The sequence below is a fragment of the Protopterus annectens genome, chromosome 7.part0 (assembly GCF_019279795.1).
Source record: "Protopterus annectens isolate FY-2018-M chromosome 7.part0, PAN1.0, whole genome shotgun sequence".
In the NCBI taxonomy this organism is placed as follows: Eukaryota; Metazoa; Chordata; order Ceratodontiformes; family Protopteridae; genus Protopterus; species Protopterus annectens.
The window spans coordinates 547,041,684-547,061,332 of record NC_056739.1 but is presented as its reverse complement, the minus strand read 5'-3'; the positions used below and the strand labels follow the sequence as shown (position 1 = coordinate 547,061,332).

The 19,649-nt window shown below is 38.0% G+C and overlaps 1 protein-coding gene across 1 annotated transcript in view; it reads right to left on the bottom strand.

Annotated features, from left to right (window-relative positions):
• The window catches only part of CD34 (CD34 molecule), a 424,855-nt gene that overhangs the window by 304,340 nt on the left and 100,866 nt on the right, over window positions 1-19,649 (bottom strand). The window contains exon 2 of the mRNA XM_044077137.1: window positions 9,296-9,334. Coding sequence (XP_043933072.1) covers window positions 9,296-9,334 — 39 coding nt within the window. The remainder of the gene's footprint in view (window positions 1-9,295; window positions 9,335-19,649) is intronic.

Below are 19,649 nucleotides of genomic sequence, written 5' to 3'. Positions count from 1 at the left end.
CATAAACTCAAATGCCATGGAACAACTAGTCACCATCCCCACAAGAGGAGAAAACATACTTGATCTCATCATCACGAACATGGGAGCACAATGTTCAACACACGAAGTATACCCCTCACTGGTGAGATCAGATCACAAACTAATCTCGCTGGAGGTCCTCATCCCACCCCACCTGAAATAAAAAGACCACAGTAAAGAACTTCTCGAAAGCCGACTTCACACTTCTAAAGACTAGTGTGGTCTCCTTTAAGGCCCCGAGCCGTGGAAAACAGTACTCAAGCCGCTGAATCACTTACAAATGCCTTCTACCAGCACCTGCAGGACTGCATGGATAAGGCAATCCCAAGCAAAACAAAGACTCTTTGTACCAAAGGCAAGCGTCCAGTCTGGTGGACCCCAGCCATAAACAAACTCTACAACAAAAGGAGGAAGCTACTACAAGATAGAACAAAATCCTTAAAAGGTAAGACACCCTTGATCACTATAAGTAAAACACTAAGAGCTCTCATAAAATCATCCAAAGCAAATTTTGAGAGAAAAATAGCTAAAGACTCAAAAGACAATCATAAGACCTTCTTTAGCTATGTTAGAAACCTGGGAGGAAACTCCCAGATATGCTCAGAACTAGTTCAAAATGATGTGAAGATTACTGATCCTACAGACATTGCCAACATACTGGCTGACAGGTTCAGTGCAAACTTCTCTCCCCCCTCCCCCCCCCAACCAGAGATATCTATACCAAGCGATTGCAGCCCCCCAAACATCTCCAACGCCCAAGTGAGAACTGCTCTCTCCAAAGCAAAAAACACAGCATCCATGGGACCTGATGGTGTCCCCGGCTGTGTGCTCCATGAACTCAACGAGGAATTAAACCCACAGCTAGGACAGCTGTTTAATCATAGTCTTACCTCTGGATACGTACCCAGGGAGTGGCGCACTGCAACTGTGGTCCCACTTCACAAAGGCGGTGCCTCCACCGACCCTGGAAATTACCGGCCCATTAGCTTGACAAGCCTTATCTGCAAAGCCATGGAGAGGATCATAATGGACCTCATAAATAAAGACATAGGGAATTTGCAGACTTTGGATCCATCTCAGTTTGGCTTTGTCAAAGGCAGATCATGCCTTCTAAACTTGGTTGACTTTTTCGAAACAGTCACCAAAGCCATTGATGAGGGAAAGGCAGTCCATACAGCCTACCTCGATCTGGCGAAGGCCTTGATACAATACCCCACTCGGGTATCATTGAAAAACTCATCAGCTTAAATGTTAACCCATACATCACAAGATGGGTTGCAAACTGGCTGAGTGACAGAACCCACAGGGTCAGAGTTGCTGGCGCCATGTCAGACTCAAAGCCTGTCACAAGTGGTGTACCACAGGGCTCAGTCCTGGGCCCACTCTTGTTTGGCATCTACTTTTCCAAGTACAAGCAAACACAGGAGGGTTATGGCTGACAAAGTTTGCAGATGACTGCAAACTGGGCCATAGTAGAAAACACATCTGACACAGATATCCTTCAGAAGGGTCTCACAGAAACGGATAACTGGTGCCAGAGCCATGGCCTAAAGTTAAATGCCAAAAATGCATAGTCATACCCTTCGGGAAAAACAAGGTTACCCCTAGCTACCAAATAGGTGGCAATCCACTGAGCACAGAAGAAGTTATCAGGGACCTGGGGACCCAGGTTAATAGTAGTCTGTCATTCGACACCCATGTAGCTAAAGTAGTTAGGAAGACCTTCTACATTGCCCACCTTATCATGAAGGGATTCTCATCTAGATCAAGGGAGGTCATAGTCTCCCTATACTCATCACTCATCAGACCAATGATTGAGTACAATGCCCCATTCAGAATGTATCTGACCCGACACTTGCAGCAGCTGGAGAGGCCACAAAAGTTCCTCACCAAAAGGATAAAGGGTCTCAAACATCTGTCCTATGCTGCCCGACTGAAAGAACTCCAGCTCTATTCAGTCGCCACGCTTGCTCAGAGGTGACCTTTGCCTAACATACAAGGCCATGTCAAACCCAGATTTGATGAATATGCTTCAACTCAAAAAATCTAGATCCGTCAGAGCCACAAGGCGGAGACTTAAACCTCGACACGGCTATTAATAGGACGTGCTGGAGGGATAGATTCATCACCCAAAGACTCCCTATGCTGTGGAATAAAATCCCGGTATATGTGAGGCAGAGCACCTCGCTGGCCTTGTTCAAGAGAAATCTTGACCAATGGATGGGAGATCGCAGATATACCCCAGGGATTACCTCAGTGTCACTGCTCAACAGAGGCACAGCAAAATAATGGGTATAGTTCCTCATACTAAAGGGGTGGCGTAAGCCACAAAACTATGGGCTAGGCTTGTAAATGCCCTCGGGCAGATAGCCTAGTATGAACCTATGAACCTATGATAAACCTGTAAAAAAAGGTGGTGGCATGGCCATCCTCTACTCAAACATTCTTAACCTCTCACCATACCCTTCCCAAAATTCCTGACTTCCTCCCAGCTGAAATCATCATCCTTAACTGCCATCTGAATCCACACAAAAAACTTGCAATTGCCTCTATCTACCTTCCTCCTGATAACAATCTGCCCATTCTTGAAAACATCCTATCCTGGTTCTCCCACAACATACCGTATGAGACACTTATCCTTGGTGATGTCAACATTTATTGGTCCAAACTCACAACTGACACCCCCCAACTCAGTATCCACCTACACGGCTTCCACCAACTTATAACTTCTCCCACTAGCTTCCATAAAAAATTCCTCTTCCAGCTCTATCATAGACTGGATCCTTACCAATTCCCCCCACCAATACCACAATCCCACCATCTTACCTGACTCCCTCAGTGATCATCTCCCTACCACCATCTTAAGACACTACTCTCATATTCCTAAACCCCACCTTATTAAAGATTGTCAAAAACTATCTACTTTCAATTCATCCCAATTTAACTCCATTCCCCACAACATAGATTGGTCCATTCTAAAACACCTCCCCCTAAACGATGCTGTAAGCACTTTCAATAGCATCTTCATGAATACTCTAAACTCCTTAGCTCCCTCTAGGAAGATCAGAGTAAAATCAAACCATGCTCCCTGGCTCTCCAAAGAGACTAGGTCCCTTATGAAACAAAGAGATCATGCTTGGAAAACCTGGACTAAAACTAAACAACCACCTTTTCTTTAAAAATACAGGCAACTGAGGAACCTTGCAAAAAAACATACAACTAATGACAAAAAGTTATAGTATAGCTCTGCTCAGCTTAACAACAAATCCAATCCTCAAATATTTTGGTCAACTCTCAACAACACCCTCTATCCTGGAAAGCCCTCTAATCCCTCCCCATACCCTAACTCTTCCTCTCAGGAAACAGCTACCCTCCTGAATAAACACTTTATCTCTTCCATCCAAAATCTGGTAACCTCTAAGCCAAACTCTACTTCAACACCCACCTCTCCAAGTCCCACTAGCACAACTTTGTTTTCTTTTGATCCAGTTCCCATTACTTACATCAAATCTCTACTACTCAAGCTAAAACATTGCTCTCCTTCCACTGACAATCTATCTCCTACATTCCTCAAATTTGCTGCTGACTCAATTGCCTATCCTGTATCTATACTAATTAATCAATCTATTCTGGAATCAACTGTCCCCACCCTTTGGAAATCTTTCTTCACTATCCCTCTTCATAAAGGTGGAAACTCCACTGACCCCTCAAACTACCGACCCATTGTCATTCTGTCCCCCTTCTCCAAGATATTAGAAAAATGTATTCACTCACAGCTTCTCAATCACCTCCTCTCACACCACTTACTTACCCCTACCCAACATGGATTTCGTCCTCACCACAGCACCACCACCACTGCCCTCCTCTCCTTCACTCATATCATTGCAGAGGCCCTAGACAATGATAAACTAATTTCCTGTCTCTTCCTAGATCTCTCCAAAGCCTTTGATACTGTCTCTCATCCTCTACTACTATCCAAACTCACAAATCTCAACCTATCCCCCTCCACACTTGCCTGGTTTAATAGTTACCTATCTGGCAGAGAACAATATGTCAAATGGCTCTCATCCTCTTCACCTTTCCTTCCCATCTCCACTGGTGTTCCCCAAGGCTCCATCTTGGGACCCCTTTTGTTTAACATCTTCACCAATGATCTTTACACCTCATGCAAAGAATACTCCCTTATTCAGCATGCCGACGACTCCACACTTATATCCATCTCAAATAACATTCCTGAACTACACCCCTGACCCAACAGGCCCTACTATCCACTGAACAATGGCTCTCTCACAACCTATTGATTCTAAATCCCAAAAAGACCAAACTCCTACTTTTCCTTCCCCATGGTCTTTCTCATCACAAAACCTCCTTTTTTATTGCATCTTCTAACAATACAAATATCCAACCTGACATCCACACAAAACTCCTAGGGGTCATTATCAATGATGAACTCAAGTTCAACCTGCACATACTCCAATGTATAAAAAAAAACAGAAACTAGGTCTGCTATATCGGAACAAAAATTCCTAACCCCTGAATCTAGACTTACCCTGGGCCAGGCACTCCTCCTCCCCTCCCTCTTATACACCGCCCCAGTTCTTACCAATATCCAGGCCTCCCTCTTATACACCGCCCCAGTTCTTACCAATATCCAGGCCTCCACTCTAAAGAAACTGCAACAGACTTACCATAAAATAGCCAGATTCATTACTAACTCCCCATACAACTCACGCTACTGCATTTCTTTAAACTCTCTTCAATGGCTTGAACTTCCCCAGTTTCTGCTATCTTATCAATTTCATATGCTACACTCTATTCTTTATAAACCCTCCTTCTGTCCATCTCTATCTTCCTTAGTCTCCATCTACATCCCATCCCAGACCCTCCGTACTTCTAACCAACAATTACTTGATATCTACCACCCAAAAAGGTCAGTAGGCAAACTACTCTACAAACACTCCCTTGCCCATGCTTGGAACAAACTTCCCCTTGACTTACGTTCAATCTCGTACACTTCACACTTTAAAAATGAACTAAAAGCTTATTTTCTCAATTCCAGAACCTGCCCTTGCCATGACCCTGCCTAGTCTTCCTTCCCTTTATGTACCCTCAAAAGGATCATACTTAGTACCTCATTACACCTCTCAATCCAATGTGTCTACTATGCATTTGCATAAATTTCTACAAACAAAAAATGTTAATTGTTAACCTATTGAACTATATCAATGTAAAATTGTTACTTAGCTTCTTTTTAATGCAACTTTAACTTTATGCATGTATCCCAACATATGTGAATCGTTTTGCTATAACTGCTATTATATCAATATTGTTTAAAATTGTACTTGTTTTAAAATGTATTACTGGAACTTTTCTCCTCGGGACTCCACTGAAAATGGGCCACAAGCCCAGTTGGACAAACCCGGTTAACAAATGTCAATAAATAAATAATAAATAAATAAATAATGCTACTCATGGCTCACACTGCTGGTTTTCACTTTAATGCTACTCCTAGCTATCACTGTTGGCAGTCACCCTAATGCTACTCCTGGCTCACACTGCTGGCAGTCACCCTAATGCTACTCCTGGCTCTCACTGCTGACAGTCACACTAATGCTACTCCTGGCTCACACTGCTGGCAGTCACCCTAATGCTACTCCTGGCTCACACTGATGGCAGTCACCCTAATGCTACTCCTAGCTCTCATTGCTGGCTGTCACCCTAATGCTACTCCTGGCTCACACTGCTGGCAGTCACCCTAATGCTACTCCTGGCTCACACTGCTGGCAGTCACCCTAATGCTACTCCTAGCTCACACTGCTGGCAGTCACCCTAATGCTACTCCTGGCTCACACTGCTGGCAGTCACTCTAATGGTACTCCTAGCTCTCACTGCTGGCAGTCACTCTAATGCTACACCTGGCTCTCACTGTATCATCTTCATATCTGTCATCTGGCTTAAGCAGCCCCATCTCCTTGCCTCTCATATATAAAAATTGTTGCATGAGGACCACTGTCATTCTCAGAAATATCCTGTCACACAGCATCTTTTTATATTGGTATACTTCAAACAGAACTTAAAGATCTCAAAATGTTAATCTCTCTGGTATGGTTATGTCAGTAAACAAGCACACAGATGCTCAGTATGACACATTTGTACCCAAACTGTGGGCTCCTACCCACCTTCTGTAAGATAAACCTCAAGAACTACACCGTTTAGGTTTGCATTACATACTAGACTACCCTATCCCATGTTGTAACTTCTCTATTGCTTCTGTTAACTTGTCCTATTTCCTATTCTATTTTGCCATCACAGTCTATCCCACAAACTCATTACTGTCTGACACCACCTTTCTTCCTACTTATCACTTGTCAGTAATACTGTTTTCCCATCTTGCACTAGTCTTCCTAATAATTTATACCCCAATATCTGGCATGCTACCCGACATATTCTATTTTTTTGGTGCCATCTGCTCACTTCTGGGTGCTGTTCACACATTGTAGAGAATCACTGTAAAAACTCTCTATATATACACACATATGCACATATATACTTGCCTTGACTGACCCATTAGTCGGGTCATTGCTCTAATGATTGTTTGTTTTTAAATTATGACTAAGCTATTGGCATTCATTTCATTGTTATACTATTGCTTTATTGCTGTGTATTTCTATATTTATGTAGAGAGTACTTGACCTTCAAAGTCTTGCCCCCACTATTAATATTACTATTTTCACTGCACTTTTTCCTATTAATCATGCCCTAGTGTATATATTTCTGCATTATGTGTTCTGATATGTACATTTTGATTGTGGATTCCAGTACCTACTGATTCATTTTAAAAAAAAAGTATCTCCTTTGGCCTTTGAAAATTATTTTTGTCCAATCAGACTTTCAAATACAATCAGTCAATTAACAAATAAAAAGGATAAAATAAATAAACATTTTAATTAAATAAAAAGATAATAAGCATGTAAGAATCCATTGCATTTTATTTTTATAGTTAGCTTTTTTCCACTCCTGACCCACTTAAAGTAAAATGAAACAAAACATGCAAAATATATATAGAACAGCATTAGGTTTAATCTGTGGTACAATGCAAGATGAACAAATCCATAACAGTCTTCTTTTCTTTAAATATATATCCTAGCCACTGGATAAACTGGTTAAGAATTCTTTTTACTGAAAGTCTTGTATATAATAATCTGCAAGTAATGCTAAACATAAAATAACAGTGTCTTATCCTGATTCTTGAAGCTGATGGGATGCATTTTTTTTAAACCAGAAGTATCATAAATGTCTACTATCTCAAACACACCCACGGTTTTGTAGAGCATGGAGTGCCACAATTACTCTCCAAAGTCAGAAAAAAGAAACTTATGTTCTTCCATGTTCCAAGACCCAATCACAACAGCACCTAGTGGTATTAATGGAAATCAAAGTCTAGACCTACTTTAGTATAGTAACAGAGATAAAACAACTGGAATTGGGATCTTTAGAAAAGGGAAGGAGCAAACTACATAGAAAAAATGTGAACTGTGCCAACAATATATGCAGAGCAGGAATGAAGCTTAAGAGGAAGGATTTGAATGAGCCATATAATGCTTAACTGACAATGAGTGGATGGCTTATAAGTGATTTATAATGTTTGTAACTACAATTATTTCAATGGTGTCTGTGATGTAAACTGCAACTAAAGTAGTATCATTTCGTATGTTTTTCATTTATATAAATGTAAGATTGTCTTTGTCATATGTGAACATTTAATAAAGATGTTTGGAGAGAGAATATCTGAAGAAAAATAACAACAATGCCAATAAAGAAGGAGTGTGAAATGGAAGGTGACGTAAATGCTGTTAAACCTGAGTCTCCCACTAGGGACTGGCATTGGAGACTAGTGGCTGGTAAACAGTGCCAGAAGATAAAACAGCTTTGTAAAGCTGTATTTTGCTTTGCCACGCCTAAAAGGTGTGGCAGAGCACAATGCCTAGTAGCTTTTAAAGCTGTTAGTCCTACAGAGGAACACTTCTTTTCAGCCTGCTGTCTACATCTCTCAGCTGTCCTGGTTTTGCGGAGTGTCCCTGATTTTGCCTTATATTTTTAACATGTTCCTTGTAAAGTTGTTTGATTTTCTGGTAAATTGCTGAGGATTATACTCTGTCAATAACGCCATACACTAGTGCTTCATACTTATTGTTCAAAAAATGCAAGTTGATATAACTGTTCTATTAAGTTTAGATGACTCAGAGCAATGTTTAAAACTGGTCATTGATTTTGATCTTTTGCCCTCCAATTAGTTTTGGGTTTGTCCACATTTCTTAATTTCAAAGAAGTTTAGAGGTGCTCTGTTGCATTACAAAGAACTATGAGCAGGTATCTGATCTTACCCCTTTATCATGCATCCTTGACGTGGATAAAACAACTCACTTCAAGAACAAATTTTTGGCATGCATGTTTCAAAAATGCATAATCTGGCTATGACTGGAGAGTCAATGATAACCCCTTTTTCAAACAGTTTTATTGAATTATCACTTGTGACATAGGCAAATTTATATTCATATAAAAGTAATCATAGTATAATTAACATAAAAGAAATTTTATTTCACATATATTGCTATATATCATATAACCTGTGCAACATTACATACATTTTTCAATTCCTGCCTTTTTTTTCCAAACAAGAAACATCTTTATTAAACCATCACGTACTACATAGGCAATCATATATTCATATAAACGAAAACAAAACACACTGACACAATCCTAGTTGCAGGCATTTTACATCACAAACCATACTGGCACACTCCCAGTTACAAACATTATACATCACTTATAATCTACCCAATCTTTCTCACTCAAACATTACATAGCTCATTTAAGTCCTGACACCTTTTAAACCTCATTCCTCCCTTGTCTGTACTGTTCCCATAAGTCCCATTTGTTTCTATGTAGTTTGCTCCTACCCTTTTCTAAAGATCTCAGTTCCAGTTGTTTTGTTCTATTACTATATTCACTACTTCTAGTACAGTTGGTTTAGATTTTGATTTCCATTTTCTAGTAATTGCTTTTTTGGCAACCACCATTATTAGACACAGCAAGGCCTTACCATACCTAGGCAATTCCGATTCTGTATCATCACTCAGAAAAATCAATCATAACCCTTTATGTTAAATGCAATATCCAAATTCTACAGAAAACTACAGAAGACCTAAATTACTGCATCAGAAAGGGAGTAAAACAAATAAGAGCAGTTCAGTTTAGAAGTTCCTAGTATACTTACTTATTGGGGTTGTGGTGATACCATCTTCTGCTCTTGAACCTGAAAAGAGAAAAAGAGTAAGAATTAAACATTTGAAAGACATTTTGATTCTTCTGTGTTAAAAGAAAAACAGAAGTAAAATGTCTTCTGTTTCAGCTGCTTAAACCATCAAGGAAATATGTATTGAAACTATAGTACTGCGGGATTTGCAGTCCTTGTTGGACACTTTGTAACATTACTGCTATAACCGGAACACTGGTTATATACTGTCAGCAAGCCTACAGATGACCCCCCCCAAAAAAAAAATTGCTAATCCATAGAAAGAGTGAAAAGGCAGGAACAAATGAATGCCATTCTTTCTCTTTCCTTGTACCTGCTGACCACAAAGCTCCTGCACTGTTCACTGTGCCCATCCATTCTCCATTACTGGGATGAGAGTCAATTGCAGCATGCCTGATTACCATGCACGTATGACACATTTTCCATTTTCTGTGGTGTTCCTTCATGGGCGGATTGTTTTTGCACCTCACTCCCATTAATGTTTTTGTTGTTATCCTCTGCCTTACTAACAATGTCTGCTTTGAATGTGCCAAACCATACTAGCCTGGAAGAGTGTTCCAACAGATGATGCCTGTTCCAGCTCAATAGTCCTCCATTGCTCACCTAATTCTCATTCAACATTGCTTCTTTCTTGTGTAAACTGCTAAGTTTGTTATAGCTTCATCCTTTGAATCCCTGTCATGATTGTGTGTGTGTGTGTGTGTGTGTGTGTGTGTGTGTGTGTGTGTGTGTGTGTGTGTGTGTGTGGGGGTGGAGTAGGAAGCTTTATCCTTTAATGAGACTGCATCTTCTAATTAATTAAGCCATATATGTAGGCTTGATAGCTATTACTTTACAACTGTCCCCGATTCTGCTTCATTTATTTGCCCTGAGCATTGTAAAATTTTGATTTTCTGATTGTTGAATATTATAATCAGTACTGCCAGGTATTACAGTTTCATACTTATTATCCAGACAATGCATGTTGATCCAAAACTTGTTGCACTTTTTAAAATAAATTAATTAGAGAAATAATTAAAAACAATTTCTGATTTTCAGCCATTATTCTATGCATTATTTTTGGCTTTATCCAGAATTATTGAGGAAGGAAGTTGAGAGTGATATCTTCATCTCCTTTTCAGGTTAATTTATTACATTTCATGATCTTTAGTTTTTTTTATTTAACATATACTTCAAATTGAAATGTTTACTCTAAATGCTTGCAAGTTACATCAGAATAATATGATACTTAAAGTTCTTTGTTATTCTGTATGCATTTCTGGTGTGGCTTTGCTTTCTGTCAAGTGTTTCATTGTAATGTCTTGCATATCATTTCAATGTCACTAGTTAAAATTTTTTGTTGTTCCCCAAATGTTCTTCTGTAATTCCTTATACTTTACTTGTGCTAGACTAATGGCAGAAAAATGTCCGTATCTGACTACTCCAGTCACCATTATGTCAAGTAATTTAAAAAATACTTTTTGTGTATTAATCTATCTATCCATCCATCTCATCTCACTATATATATATATATATATATATATATATATATATATATATATATATATATATATATATATATATTATATACATTTATATATACACTAACACAAACATACATGGATCACTATCACTATGCCGGCAGTTCAAATCTCCGAAAACAATATGGCCGAGACCATATCGCCGAAGATTTGAATTGCCAAAAAAGTGATAAAAACAAAGAACAAGTTACCTGTACATTTCTGCCCCCCCACACCCTCTACAACTTAAATATACCAACTCCTCGATCACACTACAGTGAGGAAAATGGCAAATCCCGGGTTATACACTATATGGTGATCCCAATACACAATTTTCGGCAATTCGAATCTTTGGCAATATGGTCTCGGCCATATCGCCTTCGGAGATTTGAACTTTCGACAATGTGATAGGGAGCCACACACACACACACACACACACACACACACACACACACACACACACACACACACACACACACACACACACACAGTTAAGTATGCAAATATTGACCATTAAAAGTAATACATTGCAAAAAAAAAAATCCCAAACATACACATTCTCCAATGCACAAAACTCTGCACAATGTGTATCGAAAAAAAGATTACACCTTCCCACATTTAAGAACATTATTAGTGTTTGCAACCCCTCTTGTGTGAGGGGTAAGCCCCCACACATCCTAGACATAAATATTCCAACCCCATGGTCACAAAAATGTGAAGACCAAAGGAACACCTTACCCAGATGACAAAAGTACTACTGATGTCCATTTAAACATGGCCCTGGCAACTATATTCACAAACTCATGAACACCTTCAAAAACACCACCAATATTACACAAACATTCAGATAAAACATTTGACCACATCAGATTAGATATAATGTGAAGTCAACATTCCCAGAATTTGATATTTAATTACCTTCACAAAACATTCAATAATCACATCATTAAACATTACTGACTGCAGACAGACCCATATATGTATGGAAAGCACTGGTGCCTGCTGCATTTTATACTTTAGCGGTTTGGTGACTTTTGAAGCAGTGTGTTTGTTATTTCTGTAGAAACCTAAAGTATTCCTCGTCTGTCTCAGTTCTCTTCATGCTTTTATATGTAAGCATATATCTGTATATGTGTGTGTGCTATGGCATGCATGAGTGAAACGCTTGATTCCGTAGGTCAGTAGTACTCCATAATAAGTAAGAGTGTCCCCGTTTTTTGTGGTGATAAAGAGGAGCATACACATACTTACCTGAGAAGGTACACAGATGGCTACCACCAGTGACTCACTGTCGTGTGAGGGCAGGTGATACACACTTCACTTGATCAAGTTAAACTACCTTGTAAGTTTGCTCTGTGTGCACGCCTGCGCTCATGCGTGTGTGTGTGTGTGTGTGTGTGTGTGTGTGTGTGTGTGTGTGTGTGAGATGAAGAAATGATAATATTTTTAAAACAAAGTAAGACTACAGATGGAATCAGGAAAACAATGACACAGTTGCTAAACTAATGGCATGTACCTTTAAATAAAGCACCAATGTTTTGCTACTGGAGGCTTACCAGGTAGGTAAAGGGTAGTTCTGACAGCTATATACCATATGGCCCATGTTTAACTTTCTCAATGATGTTTGGTACCCTGGCCAGTGGTAAACTATGTGAGAAATTGTGTGCATGTAAACACATCTCATCCATGTTTATTTGTGGATAGCATGCATATGCTTACATAAATAATACTAACAATGAACCTAGATAAAGGAATTAAATAAAAAGATATATCTATTCCACAATACAAGCTACTCTACTGAAGTGAATTTTACCCCTACCAATAATAGTTCATGCAAATTTAACACATTGTTTTCTTTTTTAATTTCACCTACTTACTAACTAAGGAAGCCCATTGGACATTGTTTTCAGAGAAGACCTAGGACTTCTGTGTGGTTAAGTGCCTTGCTGATAGCCACACAGTAGGGAAATTAAATTTACAGTAATCAAACCCTGTGCCCTGGGCACAAGAGGCAAGTCATTAACAGCTCAGAGTTGTAGTAGTGAGCACTGACTGCCAGATAACATCTAGAATCCCTAGAGGTCAAGCAGATACTACAAGAACAAAACATGGGATTAGGTGGGAAGCTAATGTTCTAGTTACTTTTACCAAAACTAAGTCCTTTTAGATTCTGATGTAGCCCATAGTGCTTCTATTGCAATGAGTTTTTGAGCATTAACAATCGCAATATGGACTTAATTATAGTATGGTATGACCGGAAGGTAGGAGAACATTTATTTTGTTTTTAGTATGCAGATACATTTGCTTGCAGGTTCATTGGAGGATCCTCAAAAAATTACATATCTCTGTGGTGAATCTTGTGTACTGTCACCCAGGTTGAGGCTGAAAATGGTCCAAGGACTAGCTACAAATTTAATAATTAAAATTAGACCTAGGCAAAATGCAGAAGTACCTTCCTAAAATTAGATATGTTACTATTAGTTTAATCACTTACAACACAGTTAAACATTTAAAATTAAAAAAAAGACACCCAAACTGTTAAGTCATGTAGAGTTAGCCTAAAAAGGATGAAAAACAAATAACTTTCAGCAAGCAAGAAAAAAGGAAACCATATTTAATTAACAAGTACTTCTTCACCCAGATTTAGTTACAGGCTTTCAACTAAAAGAAAACCTTAAAAAATGCTCAGCCACAAAATCACTTTACATTAACTTCAAGTAAACTGGTGTTCAGAATGATGTCCATTCAGTGGAAAAAAGTATTACTGTATCCAAATGCTACCATGGAAGAGAACTGTAAAAATAAGAAGACGAGCATAGTTGCTTGTTTGATATCTATGTACTATACAATCTATGCACAGAGCCAGCACTGATATAGACTAGTGTTCTATTGTCCTCTCGCTGTAAGAAAAAAGAAATGTCTGAACCCATGAAGAACAAAGCAGAAGGCAAAAAATAAAAGTACTGAAAAAAAAAGCTGGACATCTAAAATATGTGACTTAAGGAATTGTGTACATGTGTATGTATGTATATATATATATATATATATATATATATATATATATATATATATATATATATATATATATAAAACATGGTATGTAGGGTAAGAACTTGACTTGTGGTTTTACACTCACTAGGCTATGTTTTTCTCTATCTGTGCAGCACTGCATATTGTACATAGATTATTCTTCATCCTCAGGTAGCATTGAATTTTCTTTAGTTAATGTATTCATTGCACAATAGTAACTATAGAAAAAAACAGGAGAATAAAAAACAGGCTGGTGTTTAAAATGAGCCAGCTAATATGTATTTTCAAGAAAAATGGTGGACTATTCATTCATTCTTTTCTTAACAAAAAAAATCTTTATTGAATAATCACTTATGACATAGGCAATCAAGCATTTATATAAATGAAAACAAACCATACTGACATATTTTCAGTTGCATACATTATACCTCATGTATAATCTTCTATACAGTCATTGTTAATCAAACTTTACAAAGCTCATTCAATTCCCGCATTCCCTTAAACCTCAGTCCTTGTCCAGTTCATAATTCTGCATGTATTGTTCCCACAGTTCCCATTTTTTCTATGTAATTTGCTCCTGATTTGTCTAAAGATCACACTTATAATACTTTTATATCTGTTACTATATTCACTTCTTCTAATATGGTTAGTTTAGACTATGATTTTCATTTTCTAGTAATTGCTTTTTTGGCAGCCACCAGTATTAAACTCAGCAACACCTTACTATGTCTAGACAACTGAGATCCTGTATCACATCTCAAAAACTAATTTCCTTAGTGATACCAATTTTCTAACCCAGTATTTCTGACAGAGTAGTCTACAAGAAATTTATAAATTCTGCCAACAAATTACACTTCCAAAACAGTGTTTCCACTTATCTCTTTCTTCCCCATTACACCTCCAACATTTGCATTTTTGGAGTCTGCTTGGTGTATATAAAATGCCTATGCAAATACTTCCATGCAAAAATTTTAAATCTTCTAGACTTTGTTGCATATTTGGGGGGGCATACATATATCCTCCCATTATTTCTTTGGTAATTGTTTATGCAATCTGTCTTTTCAATCTTTTCTAACCTCTTCTGATCGATTCCATGCAATATTTTACATGTCATACTAATTATCCCTTTTAACAGCAGTTTCTGCTCTAGATTAAACTAAAATTCTATCAGTGCTGGATTTTACATAAGCTCCCATATTCATTTCTCTTTGTTTATACTCTGATATCAAGGCTTGATAGGGAAGGCAGTCTCTAGACTGCAGTCCAAATGTACTCTTGGCCTCTTCCCATTTTATTACCTTTTTGTGTCTAATTATTATCTTGGTTCGTTTGCCAGTTTTCTCTAGTAAATTTGTAAATTCCAGCAATCTTCATCCAGGTATTCTCTCTTCTCTTTAGCACTCTGTAGTTGCATCTCTTCTTGTTCTGTGAGATTCCTTTTATTCTGCAATACTTTAACCTTTGTCAGTCCCTCTAAATAATTTTTACTTCTTAACCATATCCTTTTCTTTTATTTCTATCCTATTTTTGAACTCCAGTTTCACTTTATCCCACTCAATAGCTATATTTTCTGAAGGAATTCCATCTTCCCTAATAACTCCCGAATAATTTCCACTACCCATTCCTTAAATTCCTTTCCGTTTACAGATAGGCGGGGAAGCGCCAGTGTCTCACTTATATTTTATTACCCTGCATTTTTATTTTAGTTATTATTGGTGCATGATCTGAAATAGTTATTGGCTGCATAATAAAACTTTCCATTAAATGCACATGTTTCTTTCTATTCTACCCCAGTGTTTGTACCTTGGATAATAATATGTAAATTCTCTCCAATCTCCTTCTACTGAATTCACATCTTCCACACCAACTATTTTTAACAATTTCTTCAAAGATCTACCCTTTTGTATATTTTCCCTTCTAGTCCCCCAGATACGTCCTGACTGTTGCAAATCAAATTCCATTTGCCACCAATAAGTAATATTCTCTGCTGAAAGCTGATTATTTCTCCTTGAATTTTCTTAATCTCTATTATAGCAGTTTTAAGTAGAATATAAATACATGCCAGTGTAATCCTCCTGCCTTGCCAGTAGCCCCTTACTACTACAAATCTACAATTATTATTATTTTTATTCTTCTACCATTACTGAAGCTCCTCTATAAGTACTCTCATTTTTTTTGTCACCAATATTCTGATCAATAACTACCCTAAAATCCTTTCTTTATCAAATTCACATGTTCAATTATGTCTCCTGTAGTATAGCTATTTGCACTCTGCATTTCTTAATAGAGTTCACTACTCTTTGTTTTGTATATAACTGTGAGGTGATAAACATTAAAAGAGAATATGGAAAGCAATGCCATTATGATAAGTTAAAAGAGAATATGGAAAGCAATGCCATTATCATAAGAAGTTATTATTCCCATCTTATTTATAAGAGTTTTCTTTTTTAATGTCTAGTTTCAGCTTTTCTGTTGCATGCATATTTTGCAGGTTGATATTTTATACAGTTGTTTTTTGCTATATCCAATTGAAACTATGTCACATCTTACAAGACTTTTTGTTTTAATGAAAACTCTCAAAAAAAAAACCCACCCACAGAGCACCCCATAACTTATTACCTTAATGCAACTATACAAAACTATGTACATCTTCATATAATGACATTTTAACCCTGAAATAGGAACAATTGTCCCAGATTGACAGCTTCATTCACAGAATTTAATTGGCGTCTAATTAAGGTTATCCATGCTAAGACACATGGTACAGTCCATGCTTCTACTTACACTGAGTGTTGTCTGTCTTTTTTTTCCTTATCTTTATTCCTCTCTCATATGTAGAAAACAGCGTGAATGCTTTCAGAAAAAAATATCTTTTAGCCATTGAAAGAAACAAAAGTATTCTGTTTTTATTGCCTTCTTATCAGCTTGTATCCACAGAAACATAACATCCAGACACACAGTTGCCTTCAGCTACAACTTTTCATGTTGTACTGTGAATATTTTATTGCCAAAGGAAAACTTCTTCATATATTCAGTATTCCCTTATTTACCTGCTTCCACTTAAAACTTGTTGCATTAAGCCATGGGCCTTAATCCAGTCATTCCACTATGCAGAAGTAAGAAAAAGCATATAAGTTTTACTTATATCATAGTTTGTATACTTTTACAAACTGCTCCTCACCTCAGCAACCCAAGATTACAGCCTATCGTAAACATGCTTTTGTCCAAGCTTTTTTCTATTTATATTGCAGTGTCTACATTTTTAAAATGAAACAAGAAGAAAGAAGAAAGAAAAAAGAGACACCTGATTACTTTAGTATTCCTATAACACACAAAAATAATTGAAAATGCTTTACTACATAACATGCAGTACATGTTAAAATATTTTTTACTAACAGTTACCTCTTTTTTTCCCTCTTTCCCTCTCCATAATGTTCTTCCAAACATTAATGACATTAAGTTGGGCTTATGCTTTGGAGTCCCCTAAAGGTTTAACAAAATCAAAAATGTCTATATTTCCATTTTTTCTTGTTCTGTCATATTTCACAAATGTGATTCATGCCTTGTAATCCCACATTTGTTCATTGATTTCTGAGTTGCTGGTTTTCTTCCTGTTCATAGGTAGGTACTAGGCTATCAGCCCTGGGGCCTATACAAGCCCAGCCAAAAAGGTACCCTGGCTTTTGCCACCCAAGAACATTATTTTCCTGTGCCACTGTTGAGCAGAGCCACAGAGGTGATCTCCGGGGTGAATTTCCTATTTCCCATCCAATCATCAAGATTTTTCTTAAAGAGTGCTAATGAGGAGCTTTGTTTGATATAGATAGGTAGTTTATTCCAGAGTATGGGAAGTCTCTGGGACAGGAATCTATCCCTTCGGCGGCATGTTCTGTTTATTGTGGTGACAAGGTTTAGGTCCCTAGAGTGTGTAGCTCGGAGGTATTGGGATTTCCTTAAGTGGAGCATGTCCAACAGCTCTGGGTTTGACATAGCTTTGAATGTTAGGCAGAGATCACCTCTGAGTAGGCAATATGCGACAGAGTAAAGCTGGAGTTTTTTGAGATGGTCTGCATAGGGCATCTGTTTGAGGCCAGTAATCCTCTTTGTGAGGTATTTCTGTGGCCTTTCCAGTTGTTGTAGATGTCTTGTGAGGTACATACCAAAAGGGGCGTTGTACTCTATAATGGGTCTAATGAGTGATGAGTAGAGGGGAACAATGACCTCTTTTTTTCTGGATGAGAAACCTTTTGTGATGAGGTGTGCCATGTAGAAGGATTTCCTGACTACTGTGGCGATGTGATTATCAAAGGAGAGACTACTGTCCACCTGTGTCCCAAGGTCTCTTATCACACTTTCGGTGTTAGGTATACTACCGCTATGTTGTAGTTCATGGGTACAGAGTTTTTACCAAAGGGGATGACAATGCACTTTTTGGCATTGCGCTTGAGGCCATGGCTTTGACAACAGGCATCTGTCTCAGTGAGGCCCTTTTGTAGGATGTCCACATTGTTAGGAGTTTCAATTATGGCTCCTAGTTTGCAGTCATCTGCGAACTTCGTTAGCCAAAGACCTTCTGTGTTAGCCTGTACTTCAGAGAAGTAGATACCGAACAGGAGAGGACTCAGGACTGAACCCTGTGGTACTCCACTTGTCACTGGTCTGAAGTCGGATTTGGAGTCTGCTACTTTCACAGTGTGGGTTCTGTCAGTGAGCCAGTTGGCAACCCATCTTGTGATATAGGGATTTATACCTAGTTTTTAGATTTATGAAAGCTGGTATTCCACAGTAGCTGTTGTTAACTGAAGGGGTATATTGAGCGCTTGCTCCAAACCTGGCTATAAGAAAGAAGCCAAGATCTCTAATAGTAACAATGTAATCCTACTAGAAGAAAGAGTTGATTCTGACAGAACTGTGCCAGAAGGACAAAGGACTAAAAGTTGAAGACAGTGTAGTGTTTGTAGAAAATGATTGCTCACTGTACACCAGGCAGAAGAAGAGTACATTTATTCCAGAAATCAGGGAGTGTTGAGAGGCAGGTATGTTGATCACCATCTCTCAGCTCCAGTCTGTGGTTCATTTCTAGTGTGCTCTTCTAGTCAACTCCTGTGCTTTTCTCTGTCTTTCAGGCATTTTCCTTTGGAACACTAGAAAATATTTCACTGGCAAAGTCTGTCTATGGACTTTATTTATCAGTTAAATAAGAAGCAGAGTAGCTCACTTTGTTTGACAAACTTTTGTATTTCATTTTTATCATGTTCTCCATCAAAAAATGACTTTGATCTTCCAGGAAAAAATGATAGTTGGATACAGCAGCTTGAATGTCATATCTGCCTCTCAACACTCCCTCTGGGGAGGCTCTGTTTTATGAGTTTCTGTTTTCACAGTGGGAGAGCTGAAATTAAGCCGACACTTAGTATGCAGCCATCTTGGAAGTCCTCACTCATTCATTACTGATACACAATACTGAAAATGAAAAAAATCAGTTATATTTCTTTTACTACTACTCTCAAAAATGCAAGGAACAGCTATATATCTGGCTATTACTTCTCACTAACAGGTGCACAGCAATGGAGTTTTTAACCACAGCTTTGTATTTTTATGTATAAACAATTGGACTCGTGTTAAATCTGACCACATGCCACAGAATCACTTGTACTAGTGTTTAACAGTGGATTTCACTTTATTTACATTTGATTCCAGTAATTTCTTATCTCATAAGACCATTTAGAGTTGGCTTTAATGAAGTGATATATATCAGTTAATGACCAACATCATATCAAAGAACA